Source organism: Muntiacus reevesi, chromosome 5, assembly GCF_963930625.1.
Source record: "Muntiacus reevesi chromosome 5, mMunRee1.1, whole genome shotgun sequence".
NCBI classification, from domain to species: Eukaryota; Metazoa; Chordata; class Mammalia; order Artiodactyla; family Cervidae; genus Muntiacus; species Muntiacus reevesi.
In genome coordinates, this window is record NC_089253.1 from 106032020 (window position 1) to 106054865 (window position 22846).

General features: G+C 38.4%; 1 protein-coding gene across 2 annotated transcripts in view; it reads right to left on the reverse strand.

Moving 5' to 3' along the window:
• The window catches only part of ABL2 (ABL proto-oncogene 2, non-receptor tyrosine kinase), a 98097-nt gene extending 75341 nt beyond the window's left edge, over nt 1-22756 (reverse strand). For both annotated transcript variants that reach the window (XM_065936133.1, XM_065936130.1), the window contains exon 1: nt 22354-22756. In XM_065936133.1, coding sequence (XP_065792205.1) covers nt 22354-22510 — 157 coding nt within the window. In that variant the 5' untranslated portion in view covers nt 22511-22756. The remainder of the gene's footprint in view (nt 1-22353) is intronic.
• Between the last annotated feature and the right edge of the window lie 90 nt (nt 22757-22846).

A 22846-nucleotide genomic window follows, 5' to 3' on the forward strand; every position in this document is an offset into this window, starting at 1 on the left:
TCCAGGCAAGAACACTGGAGTGGGTTGCCATTGCCTTCTCCATCATTAATCACTAGGTAAGCGTAAACTGAAACCACAATGATGTTAATACCTCACATCTATTAGGATGGCTGTGCTGTGCTCAGTCACTTCAGACGTGTCTGACTCTTTGTGACTCCATGGACTGTAGTTGACCAGGCTCCTCTTTCTATGGGATTTTCCAGGTAAGAATACTAGAATGGGTTGCCATTTCCTTCTCCAGGGGATCCTCCTAACAACCCAGGAACTGAACCTGCATCTCCTGCACTGCCAGGATTCTTCACCACTGAGCCACTGGGGAAGCCCCTATTATCATATTACAGTGAACTAATTCTTAATCTGAAGTACCTATCCAAATTACCAGGCAGGATGTTTTTCCTTGGTTTAGCAGGAACACACTTTTTTTCTTTTTAATATTCTATAGGTGATTTTGATACATACTTCTAGTTAAGCGGAGGAAGCAAAGGAGGAAAAGGCAGAAAAGGAAGGAGGCAATATAATAAAACAAACGAGATGTAACATTAACAACCTGAGATGGACTTTGCTGGTGGCTCGGTGGTAAAGACTCTGCCTGCCAATGCTGAAGACACGGGTTCGAGCCCTGATCTGGGAAGACCCCACATACCACGGAGCAACTAAGCCCGTGTGCCACAGCTACTGAGCCTGCGTGCCCGAGCGCCCGAGCTCCACAACAAGAGAAATCACCTCAACGAGAAGCCCGAGCACCACACCTAGAGAGTAGCCCCCACTCTCCGCAACTGGAGAAAAGTCTGAGCAGCAAAGAAGATCCAGCACACCCAAAAATAAATAAATAATTAAAAAAAAAACATTAACAACGAGGGAAACAGGGCAAAGAGTAAGAGTTCTTAATTTTTTCTTGTAATTATTCTATAATCATAACTTTCAAAATAAAAAGGTATAAAAAGAACAAAAACACATATATACCAGAATTACACGATTCTATTTTAGATGCCATTATTTCTAAACACTGATTCTAAAAATTCTAATAGGAAATCATGCCTATAAATTAGTCAAAACTGTCCTATTATCACCAGGGAGTATTCATCATGAGAGATCAGAGATTGGATGTGTTTAATCAGTTACTGAAACTTGCTAACACTCAAGTGTCAACTAATTCATGACAACCTCACCACAAAGGCACAGAAAAACATTCATCAGGTTGCTAGGCCTCCTCTCATCCCTTCTTGACTTTGCACTTAAAATATTCTTAGTTTTTAAAAGTTTAGTTTTAAACTTCCCAGGCCACGTATTGAACCTCTGTCCCCTGAGTTGACAGGTGGATTCTTAACCACTGGATCACCAGGGAAGTCTCTGTTGGTCTCTTTTTTTTTTTCTGTTGATCTTTTTTGAAATTTCTTTTGTTTCTTCACTTAAAATCATTACTCTCACTCACTGGAAAAGACCCTGGTGCTGGGAAAGATTGAAGAGGCAAAAGAATAAGATGAGATGGTTAGATAGCATCACTGACAGAACCTCCTGAGTTCTTTGATCATCTTTATGATCATTGCTGTGAACTCTTTCTCTGGTAGATTGTCCCTTAGTTCTTAGTTTTTAAAACTATGAAAAGTTCCCGAGTGATTTTGAAGGTAAATTTAAAATTCCATATTCTAAAACTTAATGATTCTTCTCTCCTCACTAACCTTCCTACCCAATCTCCCATCAAACCAAGAAGAAGAGAAAAACAAGTTTCACCCTTCACTTCACTCTCTCCTTTCTCCCCTTTAAATTTCTCCAATCTCTCTAAATCTTGAAAAGCAGAAAAAGTAGACTAACAATTTTTAAAGTCATTTATGTGCAACACATAGTGGTAGAAGCTTTGTATACATTATCTTGTTTAATAATCAAGCCACCCACACAGCCAGTATTATCATCCTCATTTTATAATGAGGAAATAAGCAAGTTCAAACAATTCAGACAATTAATAAACCACAATTCTGACTGAAATCTGTCTAACTTCAAAATCCCTGTGCTTTTTATATCATAGTGCAATGCATCACAGTTGTCTCATTTTAAGTTCTCCTTTTAGAATAAAATTTCTATGAGCTACAGAACCTTAGCAGATAACCTGGCATCATGATCCATTTTCACAATAATAGAACCTTGGACAGAAGTTTCTCAGTCATAGATTAAGAGTTTTTTCCCTCTCCTATAGACCCCCAAATTACTTTTAACTTCACTTGTTCTATCTACTACCCTATTTAGACACATGTGCTCAGTTGTTTACTCGTGTCCAACTCTTTGTGACCCCATAGGCTCCTCTGTACATGGAGTTTTCCAGGTAAGAACTGGCGTGGGTTGCCATTCCCTTCCCTAGGGGATCTTCCTGACCCAGGGATCAAATCCACGTCTCTGCATTGGCAGGTGGATTCTTTACCACTGAGCCACCGGGGAAGCCCTATTTAGACATAAAAAAACAAAAAAAGACATTCTTGCTCGCTTCCATGTAGAAGCTTTTTCCATGAGCACGGTACAATCCAGTTTAAATTTCTCTGATCCACTGCTGTGTTGGAGGGTGGGCAGTGGTACCCAAGATCACTCCCAGGTTCAATGATTCACAAGGATGACTGAGCACACAGTTGTGCTTATAGTGATGATTTACTGAAGTGAATGGATACAGAGCAAAATCAACAAAGGGAAAAGCCAGATGGAGTGAAGGCTGCAGGAAACCAGGCACACATTTCCAAGAGTCTTCTCCCAGGGGAGTCACAAAAGACACACGGCTCCTCCAGTCATGAGTTTTAACAACATGTGAAAATATTGTCCACAAACCTCCTTAGAGATTCAGCATCCAAGGTTTTTCTTAGGACTGGTCACGTAGACACCCTCTACCTACTTTGTAGGGCTCCCAGAAGGAAACTAGGTGTTTAGCATAAACCACATTGTTTGTGTTAACAGTTTAGACAGTGAACTACTCTTCACAGCTCTGGGAATGGTGGAAATAAACCCTCTCAAAATCCAAGTTACCAGACACCACCCAAGAGCCAACCTTGCAAGCAGGGGTTCTAAGGATCATCATCTCAAGGCGGCTATGTCAGTTTTTTCTATACCACTTAGACGTTCTCTTTGCAAACAATGCTTTGCTGTTTTGTTTTTGGTGATCCCTGCTTTCCATCCAAAATGTGTCCCCGTTTCCTATCATTTTAACTAAAATTTCCTTTCCTGAGATTTATTTTTTTTAATAACTTATCAGCTACCTATGCCCAACTTTTAAAATTCTTTTACAAGCCACAAGTATACGAGATACACAGTATTATGATTAAATTCTGTATCTATCCTAAAGGAGAATATTTGTGAGAAAAAAATCCTTTTAAGGCTTAAAGACAGTTAAATTAATCTTAGCACAATGGGATACAATTATTCGATGCAATTTGATATCGTTGATCGTTTATACTGCAACAGACCCAGTAACTGTAATACTTTAGGAAGGAAAAGAAAAAAGGAAGCCTCAGTTCCATTACATTTCCACACACTGCCATGTATAGTAACAAATGAGCTGCTAACCCTGTAGGAGTGCTATTCTTTTATAAAATCACCACCTAAAAACTAGACAGTAAACCCACGCTTCCTTCTTCTTGAAAGAAGTTAAACAACTCATGACATTTTGAAAGGAATAGAACATAACCTTGCTGTCCTCCTCCACATTTTTATTTTCGAGCCAGTTCCTCAGACTAAGTATGTGCTATTCAAAATAAAATTAAGATCATAAGAATATCTTACTTTAGCTTAAAAAGGGGAAAGGTTTTTAAATACACATATAGAAAGCCACACTTTCTTAGTTTTGGTTTATATCAGCAAATTAAGCAACGCTGGACTGCAAGTGACTTAGTGACTGATCTGTACCCTGATCTGTACCTTGAAATAGCTGCTGAAATGCCTTCTGCTTTTTTCTCTACAGTCTCTCCCATTAATGTTTCCTGGCCTTAAATATACTTAATATGAGCTCCAAAGAGTACAGAAGAGGGCTTCAATGAAGAACGTATCTAAGGAAACAGGAATAACAAAAATCTAAGAAAAAAGCATTAAAGTTAAATAATGTAATAAGGATAAATAAAACAGAAAGAGAAACAAATTTACAAGTTTTTAAATATATAAAGTGAAAAAATAATTAACAAAAAAATTTCATATATGCTTTATATACAGCTTTTCTGGTGGCTCAATGGTAAAGAATCTGCCTGCCAATGTAGGAAACCAGGTTCAATCCCTTGGTCAGGGAGATTCCCTGGAGAAGGAAATGGCAACCCACTCCAGTATTTTTGCCTGGGAAATCCCATGGACAGAAAAGCCTGGTGGACTACAGTTCATGGAGTCGCAAGAGTCGGACACAACTGAGTGACTAAACACACACGTTTTATATACTTTTTAGTTAACAACACAAACTATGAAAACAAAGTTTAAAAGGATACACACCAGAACAGGAAGGTGGGTTTGGGGTTTATTTTACTTTTTGCTCATGTTCTTTCTTTTCTATGATGAAATATGCCACTTTTGCAGTAAGAAACAAACTAATTTTTTTTCCTTTCCCCTTTGAGAAATGGAGGAAATGAGTAGTAAATACATGGCTTTTCACCCCCTTTTCTAGTTTAACGATGAAGCAAGATATCTGTAATAAATGAACATTTTATACTTGTACAAATAACATAGGCAACTGTCTTAGAACATTCTTCAATTTCATTATCTTCCCCAAAATTATCCTCCTCAAAGTAAACTTTTTTCCTTTCTGTATTCATTGCAAATAACAACAAAAAACCCTACATTCATACTATTGTTAAAAAGCTGTAACACCGAAGTTCATGCATTAAGAGAGACAGCTTGGTACACTGGAAAGCACAGTGGGCTAGAATAAGTCTTACATTACAGTCCAGCTCTGGCCGTGGACTGTAAATTAAACATTATTTAATTTATGTAAATAGGATGTAAGAGGATTCTTTTGTGGTAGGTTGTCTTGAAGATATTTCTCTTTACACAGTATCTGCTAACTGTAAAAAATTTTTTCAAATAATATAGACATACAAAAAGTTGAAAGTGGAAGTTCTTTTTACATCTTCAAAGAGCCGAAGAAGATACGAAGATGCTTTTCTAACAGACCAGCTGATAACATCTGTTTTATTCACAGTTGTCTGGACCAAAGGAAACTCCCCTGAATCTGACTAACAGACTCAGAGATTAAAGATTTTGAGCTCAGCGTAGTTACTTGATAGAAATTTGGGTCTTCTCTCTAAAGGAAAAGCTTAGTGTGTTGCATTATATTCTTGCCTGGGAAATCCCACGGACAGAAGAGCTTGGCAGGCTACAGTCCACGGGGGTGCAAAAGAGTTGGACACAACTTAGCGACTAAACAACAAAAAGTGTGTTGCATATAACACAAAGAATGACCTAATACTTAGCAACCAACAGAGCAAACTAAGGTAGTTATTATTGCTCTCCATCCTCCCAGGCACATAGCAAAACTGTAACTTCCTCATCCCCATGGCATGATGTGATGACAAACGACTTGCTCTGGTCAATGAAATATAAGCAGAAATGATGTATGCCTCTTCTGGTTTTTAAAGTTTCCACTAGTACTTGATTCAACAATCTCTCCTTCCCTCTGCAATGCAATTGCCAGCATTATAGAATGATGGTATAAGACTGGCAGCCTGGGTCTCTGGGTGACAAAAGTGAAGTCGCTCAGTCGTGTCCGACTCTTTGCGACCTCACACTGTAGCCTATCAGGCTCCTCCATCCACGGGACTTTTCCAGGTAAGAGTTCTGGAGTGGGTTGCCATTTCCTTCTCCAGAGGATCTTCCCAACCCAGGGATCAAACTCAGGTCTCCTGCGTTGCAGGCAGACGCTTTACTGTTTGAGCCACCAGGCAAGCTCCGAACAGGCAGAATCCCTCTCCCACCTCTGCCAAGACCCCCTCCCCCAGTACACACAGTGATCTTCACTGAACACGCAGTGTCAACAGGCGTGTTAATCTCCTAAGACTGGGGTGGGGAGGAGCTATTGTTACTAACCCATAACCTAGTCTATCCTAACTAAACAAACCAACTGACTCTAACGTTAATACAAAAAAATAAAAGCAAGCAGGAATTGCCAGTAATATTCTGCAAATACAGAGAAATGAACTAGCCCAACTGGATGGTAGAAACAATAAAGAGCTAATACTTACATAGCACTAATAACATGCCAAACATTATTCCTAAGCACTTTGATTATATGTCCATAAGCACTTTATTAATTCATTTATTCTTTATAACAACCTTACTAGATAAGTATTATCATCTCCATTTTACAAATAAGGACACTGAATTACAGGGATGTTAAGTAACTTGCCCAAGATCACACAGTCAAGGAAGTAAAGATTTAAAACAAGGCAGTTTAGCACACAAGTCTATGTATTCTTAACCGTCAAGCTATAATGCACATTATAAAAACACAATAATTAAAACAGTGTGATACTGACATAATTAGGCAAATCAGAAAGAACAGAAAAGCCAGAAACAAAACCAAATGCACACAGAATTTTAGTATACAAAAAGGTAAAGACAGTTATTCAGTAAGTGGCTATTCTGAAATCCGTATATCCTGTCAGCAATTCCAATTCAAGGCTTTTATTCTATAGCTATTCCTAGCATATGTTTAAAATGATACATATTTTTCATTACAGTACTGTTTTAAAACAATTAAATAATTCATTCATACAATGAAAAGCCATGCATTAAAAAAAGAAAAAAAAGGCAAGCTCTTTATTTATTAACATGGCAGAATCTCTAAGACAAATTAAGTAGGAGGGGTAGGAGTGAGATGCAAAACAGTCTACACAATATGCTTCCACTGGTCTTAAAAAAAAAAAAAAGGACTGGGGGGATACACATGCATGCATACACACACCTCTGAAGTATACACAAGAAACTGGTGGTTTGGATTGCCAAAATCTGACAGGTCAAGGAAAAGGTGGTCGCAGAAACACTTCTGCACCATTTGATTTTTGAACTATATAAAGGTACTGAGCATTCAATAAATAAATAAATGACTTAAATCTTACAAGAGAAAAAGACTGAGCCATTTAGCAGCAGGGACAAATGCCAAAAGAATACACTGAGAGCTGTCATGATGAAGAAGCTGAGCAGCCATTACACTCCATATACCACAAGCTGAAACAGAGAAAGCCAGCTGGAAGAAAGAAAAACTGAACAGATGTACAGCGCAAAAAAAAAGTTGTCAAAACCTTAGAGCCCCTAAAAGAGAAAGATGGAGTATGCAGTCTTGATTTCTAATGGTTTACTAGCTCCAGTTTCCATTAGGCCCAGATCTACAATGATTCCCATCAATGGAGTGTCATGATCCCCAGAGTACCCACATACAACACATGTTTCCACTGGGGTTCACTCCACTGCTTCACCATTTCTTGTTTTTTTTCTTAAAGCTCCTACAACTAATCTATTCATATGATTGACAAGGCATTTCAGGATAATTTTGAAGTGCCCTCTGTGAGAGAGGAAAGAAAGACTGATCTAACTAAATAACTGTACCAAAATAAAACTATACAAAATACTTACCTATATATCCAGAAGCACTAAAATCTAGGAATTACACCTAGACACAGAAGAAACCTAAATACAATATACTGCTTGGTATTAAGGTATCCAAATTACGTCAGTCTTAACATTACCATAATTGTTAAGCACATTAACCAACAAACATGTTAGAAAGGCAACTTTAAAAAAACATACTAAGCTATGCTTAGTCACTCAGTCATGTCCAGCTCTTTGTAACTCCATGGACTGTACCCACCAGGCTCCTCTGTCCACGGGGATTCTTCAGGCAAGAATACTGGAGTGGTTTGCCATGCCCTCCTCCAGAGGATCTTCCCAGCCTAGGGATCAAACTCAAATCTCCTCCATTGAAGGCGGGTTCTTTACCATCTGAGCCACCAGGGAAACCCAATTTTTCAGGACTTAAGATTTATCACATACCCTCTAGGCATTTTACATATAATAATTATTTAATTCTCGTAACTCTATGAGGCAGGGACTATTACACATGAGTATTTTACAGATGAGGAAACAGATACATATAAAAAATTCAGAACCCTAAGAGACCTTAGAAACTATGTATTACCCCAGCAAGCTATTTATTTTCCACTCATGTCAAAATATTGGTATGTGAAATCATAAATTTAACCCAGGATTTAAACCTACATAGACCAACACCAGCAACCACAATATTAACAGCATGCTTATAAAAGGCACTGACTGCTGTACAGTTATCAAAAGCACTCAACTAGAAAATCCAAAAGCGTCAAGAACTACAAGAGTGAAAACTGTTTACATCCAGATGAGGGAGCAAACAAAAAGTCATTCCTGGTAGGATAAATAATCTCTTAAATATGATTTTTTAGAAAACTATTTTCCTGTTAAAAATAATTATCTAGCTTTCTTTTATTAGTATTTCTTTTAAACTCAAGTCTGTAAAAATACCTAAGGAGGCACAAACAAGTACACAAAGACTAGTCTCAAAATAAAATGGTAGTATTTATTAATCCTTGATAAAGTGAACTACATACGTTATATTGTATTTTTCCTTCATTTTATTATCATGAAAGCTCTGTGAAGACAGTGGAGCATCAGTGTAGAGTATATTTCCCCCTAGGTGCAGCAGAAACTTGGGAAAAGCACAAAAGTTAAGTCAGGCTCTGCATCTTATCAGTTATGTGGCCTTAAGATAAGTAACATACTTACTCCCTCTCAGCTAAACGCCTTCATATGTAAAACCAGGAAATATGTAGAGCTTCCAAGGTTGTGTTGAGGATTAAGTGATATCATAGAATAAAGGGTCTGGGACACAAGCACCCAATCCTTTCCCAACACTATCATGTTACTATTAAAGCACAATGGTTGGGAGAATAACATAAAGAGTTAGACATGTCTTACTATGAGACCCATTTTCATTATTTGCCAAGGACTAATGAGATAACATCTGAAGCATGAAGTTTGGCACATAAACACTGACTATTATTACAGAAATACTACTACCAAAAGCAAAGATTAACTAGAAACTAAACCTAGAAAGATAAAAACTAGACTCTAATTTTTTGTGTTTTCTACTAAGCTGCATGTCCATGATCAACTTGTTTCATGTGCCTAAGCATTAGTTTATCTACCTGTAAATTAAATACATCAGAATACTGAGAATTCCCTGGTAGTCCAGTGGTTAGAACTCCACGTTTTCACTGTCAAGGGCCCAGGTTTCAACCCCTGATCAGGGAACTAAGATCATGCAAGCTGTGCAGTGTCCCCTCCCAAAAAAAAAAAAAAAAGAAAGTATATTCTACCTATGCCTGTCTGGCTACCAAATTCATAAATTTTATCTTAAACCAACAAACATCCTCACATATATACACACTCACCCTCAAGGAAATGAAATCAGCAGGAGATTGAGAAATTTAGAGATTCAGAGTAATGACCAAAACCAGCAAGTTCTACAGTGCCAGTTTAAGATTTTAGTAAGAAACATATGTCAAATACTTTAAATGAGAAAAAAATATTTTAAAAAGAAACACCTAAAATAATGAAAAACAGTGTTAAATTTATAGTTGCTACAAAAAACTGGAAATACTTTACAGACATTTTGAGGACCTGTCTAGCTCACAAGGCTTTTCTGAAACATCCTTCCCACACAGTGGTAGGCCCAAAGCCATCAAATACACTCTAGATCAGGAGTTCTCAATCAACGGTGACTTTACCTCCAATGGAATTTTGGCAATGTCTAGAGATATTTTTTGGTTGTTACAGTTAGATGGTGAGTGGTACTGTCATTCAACTGATAGGGCCAAAGCCACTGCTAAATTCAATGCACAGGACAACTTCCACAAAGGATCCTTCAGCCTGAAATGTCAATGTTACAGAGGTGATCTGACCACCAATCACAGTGGTGATTCCAATCCTGAGAATCTGCAACTGAGACTAAGTCTCAGTTTAGTATGAACCATCCTTTTGATCAGAAAAGATTACCAAAAAAAAAAAGGAAATCATGGTATGAATTAAATGTCTAAGAGATTAATAAAGTGAGCAAACAGAAGACAAAACAAGAGACAGAATAAATAAATACTGCCTGAGATTTTAGCAGCCTTCCACTTCCTGTTTCTGGGCCGGCCTAACTACATTCCTGTCCTTGAGTCTCCACTATCTCCACACAAATTTTCTGTGTGTTACATAACCTGCAGTTGGTCTTTCCCACTTGTAACCAAGAGTCCTACTCACACATATTACCCATAGAAAACTAGTGAAAAGAAGTAACTACAGACAGTATGTAATACCTATAGTTCAACATAAGTAAATCAAAAATAAATTTGAGGAAACTTTATAATAGTAAAAAAAAAAAAAAAAATGGTGAGGTATTGAAAAAAGATCAATAAGAACTAGCCTATAAATATAAGGAAAACAGGGAAAATAGGGCAAATAATGTGGAAACCAGGGAAAAGAGTCAAAATTTCCTAAACCAGAAGGACAACAAAAAACCAAAGACAGGTGGTGCGTTACATAAAAATTGAGAAATAATCATTTAAGACAGACTTCTCGAGCATCTATGTACCAAGCTCTTAATCTTTAGGAGGAAGAATTTATAGAACTCAATAGCATAAAAACAGTTCAATTAAAAGATGGGCAGAGGCCTTCCCTGGTGGCACAGAGGATGGGAATCCACCTGCCAATGCAGGGAACACGGGTTCAGTCTCTCGTCCAGGAAGATCCTACATGCCCCAGAGCAACTAAGCCCCTGTGCCACAGTACTGAGTCTGTGTGCCTTAACTACTGAGCCCCAGTGCTGTGACTACTGAAGCTGGTCTGTGCTCTGCAACAAGAGAAGCCACCTCAGTGAGGAGCCCATGCATCACAACTAGAGGGTAGCACCTACTCTCTGCAACTAGAGAAAGCCTGCATGCAATAACATGCATGCAGCACAAGCAAAAAAATTAAGAAAGTAAAAAAATTGAAATGGGCAGGGAATTCCCTGGTGGTCCCAGTGGTTAGGACTTTGTGCTTCACTGATGAGAGCGTGGGTTCAATCCCTGGACCTAAGATCCCACAAGCTGCACCATGAGGCCAAAAAAAGAAAGAAAAAAATTAATTGAAAATGGGCAGAGAATCTGAATAGACATTTTTTTCCAAAGGAGACATACAAGTGGCCAACAGGTATATGAAAAGGTGCTCAACATCACTGTCACCAGGGAAATGCAAATCAAAACCACAAAGAGCTATCATCCCATTCTGGTTACAATGGCTATCATTTAACCCCACGCCCCCGCAAAAAAAAAAACCCACCAAAAAAAGCTCAAGAGATATCAATGATTGGCAAGAAAGCTGAGAAAAAGGAGCCGTTCTGCACTGTTAGTGGGAATGTAAACTGGTGCAACCACCAGTTTAGACTATAGAGGTTCCTCAAAACATTAAAAACAGAACTACCATATGAGTCAATGATCTGACTTCTGGGTTTATATCCAAAGGAACTGAAAACAAGATTTTGAAGGTATATCTGCACTCCCATGTTCATTAAGCATTATTCACAATAGCCAAGACAGAATACAGCCTAAGTGTCCATCAAGAGATGAATGGATAAATACATGTGTATATATATTCACATAACAGAATATTTCAGCCATGAGAAAGAAGGAAATCTTGCCATTTGCAACAACTTGAATGAATTTTGAGAGCATTACACTAAGTGAAATAAGTCTGAACAGAAAAAGACAAACATTGTATGATATCACTTATATGTGGAAATCTAAAAAAGCTGCACTCAGAGAAGCAAGAGAGAAAAGGGATGCTTAACAGGGGCTAAGCAGTAGGGGAATGAGGAAACATTGGTCAAAGGGTACAAACTTCCAGTTATAAAATTAACAAGTTTTGAAGATCTAATACACACCAGCATAGTGATTATAATAACACCATACTATATATCTGAAAACTGCTAAGAGTAGATTTTACATGTTCTCACCACAAAAAAAGAAATAGTAATTATGTGACTTGATGGAAGTGTTATTAGATAATGCTATAATGGTAATCACAATACAATACATAAAAGTATCAACAGCTGTCTATGTACCTTAAACTTACATAATGTTAATTATATCCCAATAAGCTAGAGGAAAAAAAAGAGGAAGAATTTTTAAAATAAAAAGATTTTATATGCTAAGAAAAAAGAAGAAACAGATAAATATAAAAGGATAACCATGACCCCAGACTTGGGAAGGTAACAGCCTGGTAGAAAATTTAACAGAGCTAAAGCCATCCTGACACATGCCATGGTCAAGATGACTTTTCTCTTTGACAACAGCTAATAATCTCAAGAAACCAATAACTTGAAATAATTAAATCAAAGAACTTACAAATCCATTAGAATCCCAAACAACAGGATTAACTTCCCTTGTGGTTCAGCTGGTAAAGAATCCACCTGCAATGTGGGAGACCTGAGTTCAATCCCTGGGTTGGGAAGATCCCCCGGAGGAGAGAAAGACCACCCACTCCAGTATTCTGGCCTGGAGAATTCCATGGACTGTATAGTTCATGGGGTCCCAAAGAGTTGGACACGACTGAGTGACTTTCACTTCACTTCCAAATAGAAAATGAAAAATAGAATGATAAAGACAGAATGAAAACATTATAATATTCTAAGACTTGAAAGTGTAGTTAAGCTAAAAACAGGGTAGTAAAAGGAAAAACATCCTCTGGATAAGGAAGACAAATTCAAAGTAACTTTTATACCAATCAGTAACTGCAAAGAAAACCCAAAGCACCCTAAGTGAACAATGCAAAAAAAAAAAAAAAAAAAAACCCTCTCTCTACCTGCTGAATGCATCAACTCATTTAAATTTATCGAGCATCAGCTTTGTGCCTATCACTGCTCTGGTGGTGGACAAGATCAAGTTCCTGCTCTCATAAAGCATATCATTTAAAGCAAGATTGTCCAACAGAAGTGGGAGCCACAAATGTAAGCAAAAATATTTTACATATTATGGCAGGTAAATTAAATTTTTTAATCATTAAATTTTAATAATCTAATCTGGCATATAAAACACTATCATGTCAACATGTAATGAACAAAAAATATTAACGTGATATTTTATATTCTTGTTTACATACTGAGTTTTCTGAATGTAGTATTATTTTAACACAGCTCTTCTCAATTAGGACAAAGAGCATTTGCTGAACAGTCACATGTGACTAGTAGCTGCCATACTGGACACTGACGACCTGGGAAGTGGGATGGGGCTGCTTTTTTTTCCCTCAAATCTTGTCATATTCTTTGACTATTTATAAACTGTCTGCATATATTTCTCTGATAAAAATAACTAAAAAGAGCTTTCTGGTCAGAGCAAATAGCAACTCCAACCATCTATTTTATGCAAAAATGGAAACAACCTACCATCAATATGAAAACTGAATAAACTGTGGTATATAATGGAATACTGAACTATATTATTTCAACATGGATATATCTCCGAATCACACAGGATAAAAAATAAAGTTGCAAGATGATATGTCTGGCATAGCATTTATGTAAATCTTTCAAACATACAAAGTTACAAACTGGTGTTCCCACACAAACACATTCTATAGATAATTACAAGTGGAATAAAATCCAACTATGTGGAAGGGAAGGAAAAACACCATCAGGGTAGTGTTAACCTCAGGATAAAGAAAGAAGAATGGGTTTGAGAAGGTCTGCAAAGTGTATTCAATTAAAGCGTCTCTGTAATTTTTTTTTCTTAATGTGACATAACAATTGTTAAATCCAGGTGATGGGTACCTGGACATTCTGCTATATGAACTTTTTTGTATGTTTGAAATACTTCCTTTTAAAAAAAATGCTTTCTTCACATTTTATTTCTATTTCTGAATAGACCAGAGTTTATTGGTATCAGAAAGTTAACTTCTGATAAAAATACATATCTATCAAAGAAAATATTCTTTCCTCATACCTCCTTAAAAGTTAAATCTCAGTTTCACAGAATTAAACATAGCACAAGAATCTGGTCTTAGAATTAGCTAACGGGTTATCAAAGTTAAAAATACATATATTGATTCAAAAGCTAAACACAAGTCCCAATGCAATCTGGAGAGAATCTGGAACTCCTCTGTAGTATCCATAGAACACATCTTTTCACAGCTAAAAGGTTTACATTTACCGAAAATCAATGCTTAGAGGTCTCAACTACTGATGGAGCACTGTGACTATGAAATTGTCAACATTAGGAATGTATTTACCAAACTTAATATCCTCCTCAGTGCAAACATATACAGTAAATTACAAACTTTATTCTAGATGCTAGTCACAAATGACATTTTTTTCTACAACACGTGGAGAAATAACAGTGTGAAATAACACCTATATATGCTTTAGATATATGTACTATATATAGGCTTCCCTCGTGACTCACTGGTAAAGTATCCCTAACTGCCAATGCAGGAGACACGGGTTCAATCCCTGAGTTGGGAAGATCCCCTGGAGAAGAAAATGGCAACCCACTCCAGTATTCTTGCCTGGGAAATTCCACAGACAGAAGAGTCTGGCACATTATAGTCCATGGGGTCACAAAGAGTCAGAAACAACTAAGCGACTGAGCACACACACATACCTCTTTACAGAATTTTATACAATTAAAAATGCAAATTTCAAAATAAAAGAAAGCTACTATAACAAAAACCTTCAAGTATCAACCTTTCTTCCCCATAAGAAACAGATGGGTGATAAGAATTGTGCTGGTTAGCACTGTTAGTTTTAGAAAATGTTTTCTGAGTAATTACCTGGAACCACAAGATGCTAAGTGGCACTCTTTAAGTCCTAACTCAGTATTATTTTAATTTGCTGGAATTAGCATAGAGAAAGGAATATGTTAACAAAATTGCCTGTGTACATACTGTATATTAAGCCAGAACAGAACATTTTCTTTGACCTTGACCACATCAAGTGAAAGGTTTCTAGACCCTCCCTCTCCTTGGAAAGCAAGCCAGGGAATATAAATTGCCTGGGCCTGCTGGTGAGCTTTGTGTTCTGCTGGATCAAAAGCCAATACTGGCAGAGTTCACTACAGAGGAGCCTGCAGTACCACCACCGTAGACTCAGCACATTTATACCATGAAGCAGAGACAGAAAAGGCTCGATATAGTTCTTCTTTTTTTAAGCAACCAAAATTATACTTGGCATGGTATTATATTTAATGGGTATTAATCTGTACATTTGAGTGAAAGTTCAATTGAAAATAACTGAACTGAGAAATCACTATAATTAGTATAATAATCACAAATTTATAGACTAAAATTATACCCTCAACTCAAAAATGCAGAGATTAACAACCAAGAGATATTTTACAAAATACGTACCTCTCCACACACAGACGCACAAAACAAGACTAGTTTTTTAAACTGTCTTTATCAGTATCTACTCAAGCAGCATCATTCTTTGGGACAGCAACTCTGCCTAACTTATACCTAAAAGTTCTCTCTGCAACATTAACACAGGCAATTACTCTTAACTGAACATAGAAATATATAGAAAACACTCTGGAATGTTACATTAATTTAAAAAAAAAAAAATTGTCATGTTACCTAAAAAGGAGAAACATCCTTATAAGTTGCATATTGCAATGATAAACTCAACAGATCACTTTAAGTGGCTATAAACATACCAATACAAAGAGAAAAGGAGAGGTATAATCTATCAATGGGGGTGGGGGTGTCAGTCTTTATATAAGAAATGTTAGTAATACTAAAGCTAAAAAAAACAAAAACCTAAATCTAGAGGTTAAGCCAGAAGTTCAACATTATCATGAGATTTCAAACTGCACTGTGATTGCCTACTGCTCCCTGTGTTAGACCATGATACCTAAGTCTCAATCCGTAGTCAAAGAGTCAATATACAGATCTAATGCTGGTCTCCCGTGTGCTCAGTCGCATCCAACTCTGCGACCCCATGGACTGCCAGACTCCTCTGTTCCTGGGATTTTCCAGGCAAGAATACTGGGATCGGTTGCCATTCCCTTCTCCAGGGAATCCTCCCAACCCAGGAGTCGAATCCTTGTCTCCTGTACTGGCAGGTGGACTCTCTACCACTGAGCCACTTGGGAAGCCCAACCCTGGTCTACCATGCTGAAAATCTCATCACTGGTCTCAAGAGAGATGGGGTAAAAAGAAAAAACTAATAATCCTCCCATATACACACACATACAAATACATATGTACATAAACACAAACCTCAAAAGGAAACCAGGCACCATCATACCTTAACTGTAGAATCACAAATAGGTATCCCATCTTTGGCCTCTAATCTTTTTCAATTTGGACAAGCAGGATTTTATGGAGTTTAAGTGAAAAAAAAAAAAAACCATCTGATATTAAGTACTTAGAACATGCTTATCACACAGCAGCACTCAATAAGTGGCAATTATTTCTTCACGTCTTCTTCCAGGTACTAGGGCCCACTCTAGGTCTGTCAGCAGAACCGTATGTCTCTTCCCTCCTTTTTTCCTGACACAAAATTCTTTCAAAAGTGCATCTCTCCACAGAATTTCAACATATAAACTTTTAGAGATTAAAAAAAAAAGGTTGAGGCCAAAGCATCTTTTCCTGAGACAAAAAGGTGGTATAAGACCAGTAGACACTTGCATGTGGATACTAGACTTGGAGCAAATGGATTTATAAACCAATTATAAGTAGAAGAGTCAATACATTATGCCTTCTGACAACTGACAATCTTTGAATTGCTTTTGATCCACCACTCCTTACTCTCACATTACCAACGGCTCCCAATGTGGGGCCCCAACCAGCAGCATCCAGCAACACCCGAAAATCTGTGAGAAATGCAAGTCCTCAAATCCCACCTCAGACCTAAATAAGAAACAGAGTGGGACCCAGCAATCTGGGTCTCCACACAGAAGTTTGAGAACAGCTCTATATAATTTGGTGAAGTATCAACAGTGAAGCTTTATCTATTGCAGAAGAAATCTGTTAAGATTCATGAGGCTAACATTAAGTACGGAGACACAAAAAGGTCTTAAAGGATGTTAGATGAGATTACAATATAAAAAGTCATTCTATATTAACTAGCAAATAAATGTGCCAGTTTGAAACGAGGTCTCAACCTAAACTTTACATTTGCCTTGGCTTTTATTTCTGGTTCAACTTCTCTGAAGGAAGAAAAACCAGTACAAAAAGAGTAAGAAAGAACCATAAAACCAATCATCCTAAGAGGATAACATTTAACCTCAAGGAAGGCAGGCCTAAGGAGATTTCAGAGTCCCAAAACTTCCCTATCTTTTTGCTGCTTTCTTAAAGTTCCTTAATAATCAAGGCTCACTTGAGAGAAAAATAGACTTAGAGAAAACAGATTTAAAATGTAAATACTAAGAAAAATAAATAAATAAAATGTAAATACTAAGACAATTCTACACTTCAGAATGCTTTACGATAGCTTACAACATTTTCACATGAGCTCACAATTTTCACAATCATTTTGAGGTAAATAACAGTGCCAACAACAAAACTACTATTTATTACTTACGAGCCTTACAAAATTCTATTATTTAATTCAACTGTTATGGCTGGTGTTATAACCACTTACTAATGTAAGACACGGCAGCATCTGAATCCAATGCTACCCAATTTTAAAACTTACGTTCTTTAAATCTCTACACAGTGGCAAGATGTGGAGGCAAAGGCTCGAGTCTCAGCACCATAACAGAGAGCTGTGTGCTAAAACACTCGGGAAGTCACTCAGTTCTCTTCACTTTGCATCTATAAAATGGGAAGATTAGTATCTGTCCTCACCTATTTCAGAGTACAGTTGTTGATCCTTGAACAACTTGGGGGTTGGAGGATCTACCCTCCAAGAAGTCAAAATCCACTTATAACTTTACAGGTGGGTCCTCCACATCTGGGGTTGGCATCTGTGGATTCAACCTATCGCAATAAAACTACAGTACATATTTATTGAAAAAAATCTGCCTACATGTGAACTCTCGAAGTTTAAACCCATGTATTTCAAGGGCCAATTATAATTGTAAAGATCAAAATAAGATAAAGGACATAAAAGGTGTTCATAAGCTCTTTAAAAACTATACAAATATAAATTATCATCATCCTTACTGACATTGATAGAAAAGAGTGAAGAGAGGAAAGAAAATGATACAGTATAGGGATAAGAAGCGGGAAAGATACCGGTTTTTCTTTTGTTTGGCTTTTATTTCCTTATTAAAGAAATTGAAGACCCTTAAGGAGAAACTTCAGATTTCAAAATTTACCTGTGACCTTACTGTCAATTGGGCTGTAATAAAAGAATCTGTGCCACAAATTATTGTTACTTTTCTAAAAATACACACACATACAACTATATACTTGTATCTTACACAGATATGGAGGTTAATGAAAATGTAACAGCTGGCTTACTTTTAAAAGTTTAGTTCTCATAAGAATCAGTGACCACTATACTAGGTCACCATAGTTAAAATTCCCTTGCAAACAGCCTTCCTGTTCTTTTCTACTGTATCATTTTCAACCTGTGGTGCTTGCATCTTTCATTCCACAAATAATAAAACATGAACTACAGATCCTAAATAAATGAGACCACTTAAAATGAGCTTGATTTAAAAAGGGAAAAATTTTATTATTCAAAACTTCACAACTTAAAGTTTATTTTTAATAGCATTTACAGCAAATGAGTGAGAGAAGAAAGTAAAGTTGAAGTGAAATCACTCAATTGTTGTGAGGTATGTCAGATATTAAAAAAAGGAATGTATTCAACCCTAGATTACCAATCATGAAATGTCAGCTCACTGAAAAGGTTCAATAACAAAGTTCAGAAAAGTCACAGTACTCACCTCTCTTTCATACCAAAAACAGCCCAACTATTTTTATTCCTTCTACATGACAGTCACAAAAAGTATTTTCAGCAAAACAAGTTATTAGAGCAACTTACATTTTAATAAAAAAAACTATTCTCATTTTCAATGAGAAAATACCAAAAAATCGTGGACTCTGGTAAAGCATTTCTATAATGTACACACATTTCTGACTACATACAATATTTAATCTACATTTAAACCTACATGTAAACTCAGCAGTCTGTCAGGCCTAGCTTTCATACATGAAATTATGTGCTAATACATCAATACTGAAATTCAAGACAGTGATTTGCACACTAGTTGCCAGGTTTTTTGTGTAAATGTCAAACAACAGGTCCACTAAGCAGCTTCTGAATCTAACTCAATTTATTCATTCACACCAGAATTTATCATGTGTCTCTAAGCACTGGTTCTCACCTAGGCGCAATCCAGCAGTGTCTGGAAACATTTCTGGTTGTTACAAGAAAGGGTGGGGATTACCAGAAAGAGGTGCTACTGGCCTCTAGTTAGCAGAGGACAAGAATGATGCTAAACATGTTACAAAACACAGGACAGCTCCCATAATTAAGGATCATCCACCTCAAAATGTCAATACTGCACAAGTTGAGAAACTCTTGAGCTACAGAAGTTTATAAATACCCATCTGTCTAAAAATAATACTCACTTCTCCTTTGTTTACCTATTATTTGCCAATTCTATTCTTTACATGCTAGTCTCTGGCAACAAATTTACCATGTTCCCATCTTTTCAATCAACTTCTAACTTCCAAACTTGTCAATAAAACCAATTTCAAAATCTTCTGTCTTTGATTCATCCTTATTTTTAATAACAGGAGGAGGGGTAATGGCCAGACGAAAACATATGCAGCCCTTACTACATGCCAAGCATATTCTAAGTGCCTTGCATACATTAACTCAGTAATCTAGGTACTATTATTACCAGGTAGTCTTATTATACTCATTTTACAAATGAAGAATCCAAGGCACAAAAACGTTAAATAACTTGACCAGGGTTACAGATAATAAGCAAGCAGTCAAGTCAGGTTTCAAATCCAGACAGAATGGCTCCAGAGTTCATAACCTTAAGTATTCCAAAGTCATCTCTCTTCTTTCATCCTCTATATCAGATCATAAAATCCTTAAGATCCACAAAAGACAGGGACCTTGTTATGGTCACAGCAGCATCCCCAGAGTCCAGTACAAAAGAGGTGCTCAAAAAACTTGTTTGTTGAATGAAGTATCTCTCAAACTCACCCCACCTGTTTTCATTGCCTCCACTCAAGGCCAAGTCTCTGAGCACCTCATACTTAGGTTTCTTTACATATCCTATTTACTAACCAATCAAGTGAAAGGATATAAACTCCTCTGCCACATTTTCAATAACTCAGTCCATAACCCAACGTAATCAAATCTTCTTCCCACTGCTTCTCAATTAGAATCATAATAATATCTTAAGAGTCAGAAGGTACCTTGGAGATCATCTAATCTAACATTTAACAAGAAACTCAAGGACAGTAAGTGGCTAAATCACCCAGACAGGTGAAGCCAGGATCAGTTCCTGCAATTTTTGTTCAAGGATTCACTCCTGAAAGATTTACTTCATTCATGACAGATGTCTGCTCACTATTTCATCAATAAAATAGGTTCATTTCAATTGTCCACACTCAAGTTGTTTCTCCTGCACAGCCTGCCCCTTTTCTTGCTCCATAGATCCAAATCCTATCCACCCTTCAAAATCTCTTCCTATTCCCTTCTTCATGACCTCCTCCTCCTCAGAAAATCTTAGGTCTTGAATAGAAACTAAAGGAACAGGATCACCATTGCCTACAGCGCCAAGTTTAATACATACTAACACCTTCCACAATGCAAAGCTACGTGAATCATTTCTTCCCTGAAAACTACTTACCCATTCTTTCCTCCTGCAATGCAGGAAGTGATTTCAATAAAAACTAACATATAGCACCTTCATAAAATGTTCATATCTCTGGAAGAGAGGCTCACTCGCATCTTTAATAGTAGACATGTAACACTTGAATGGCCCAAATCACCTATCTCTCTTCCATTAAGAAACTCAGCTTGTTCACAAAGTCCAAACCCAGAACTCTGATACAACTCACCATCTCATTCTCTGCGTAAGACCATTTGTCTTCACTTCCTCCAAAACTCCATTTCTAAGGAACACTTCACATTTCCTTCCTCTTCTTCCCTACACTATGCAGAAAAGAACAACCTTCTTTTCTCTTTTATTATCTTCCTCATGCCTCTTCAGTGAAAGTCCAGTTTGCTGCCGCTCAACCAACCTCAACTATCCAGTCCTTTATATAAAAGTCACATCTATTTCTTCAGCCTCCCTCAGATCTCAGGGTATCTCAACTCCATGAAGGTCAGTTTTTTCCCTTCTTCTTTTAGACAAGTGGCCTCAAAAGGTGTGGGTGCAGCTAAGACCAGTGCAAAAAAGTCCATTCTTTCCTGGACTGCTTGAAAGAATATATAAGAACTTTTGTTATATTTATTTTTTCATCTCATCCTTTCTTAAATTCTGCTTCTGTGTACATTTGTAAGTTACATATTAGTACAGTGGGACAAACATAAATTCTTGGAGTATATGATCAAGATATATTAAAAATTGGAGTTGGAGACAACTTAAAAATACCTTAATATGAGGCCAAAGTAATAGGTTCCAGGCCATAGAGAGGATATATGTTTGTATACATGCACACATGATAGGCAGAAAAACTCTTGTTCCTACCCAAAGTTCTAAGAATGCCCACCAACGTCACACCCCTGCCAGCCATCTCAGAATTGAGTTCTACTCAAAAAGAGCAGAAGAGAGGATGGTCTGGCAAAACCCTTCACTTCCACTTTGAAAGATTAAAAAAAAAAATTCAAATGATGAGTTACTATCCTTACCTTTCCCATAGAAGGGGACTTCAGGGCAGTGGTCACTATCCTAACACCGCTCACTGCCTGGCTGGTACGTCTACTTCCCAGGCCACTACCTCCTGAGACTCAGTTCCTATTTCCCAATCCCTCAAGGGATTCACGGTCCCCTCGCTAACAACCGATTTATGCTAACACCTGGATTAAGCTCACGCCCCCCTTCAGTCTCCTCTCCCCTAAGGATACCACCCACCGTCCCCCCCTACCCCCGGGGCGCACAGTCGTGTCCAGTGTAGACGACAGTCCATCCAAGATCCCTAAGACCACTTCTCTTTCCTCCTCCGCCCCCGGGAGCTGCCAGCCAGGCTGGAGACGGGAGGGGGGAGGGGTGTGACTCGCCTCCCGTGACTGGCCCAGATGGCAGCCGATTCCGCCCCCACTCTCGGGCACCCCTCCACCCGCTCGACCCCCTAGGGCTGCCTGTCTGCCTCCCACCCCGCCCCAACTCCACCTCCGGCCTCCCCCACGCCCTCACGCCGGCTCCCGGACACACTCACCATGCTGGGTGAAGATATTGAAGCCGGCCTCTGCGGTGCGCCCCACCAGGTCCCGCCTGCGACCGGAGGGCCTGGCTGCGCTGCTGCCCCGGATCCCGCGGGGTTGCGACTGCTGAAGCCCCGGAGCCTCCCCGACGCGGCCCACCTGCTGCCCCATCCCAGCGCTCGCTTACTCCCGCGCCCCCGACGACCCCTGGTCACATTCCTCCTCGGCTCCGGCCTCGGGGTTCCAGGCGCTGCTCCGGCCTCTCCTTCCCAACCCAGGCCCCGGCCCTGAGCGGTCCGGCCGCCTGCGGCTCCGCACCCGACTTCTCACAGCAGGCGCCGCGCTGCCTCCCGACGCCTCACAGGTTCTCCTTTTCCCTTCCCATCCCGCGGCTCCGCGCCCCCAATGCTGCCGCTGCCGCCGCCGCCGCCATCTTTAAACCACCGAGCACTGGGAGAGCGTGGGACAGAGCGTCTCCTGCCCGCATCCCGACCAGTCATCTCCGCT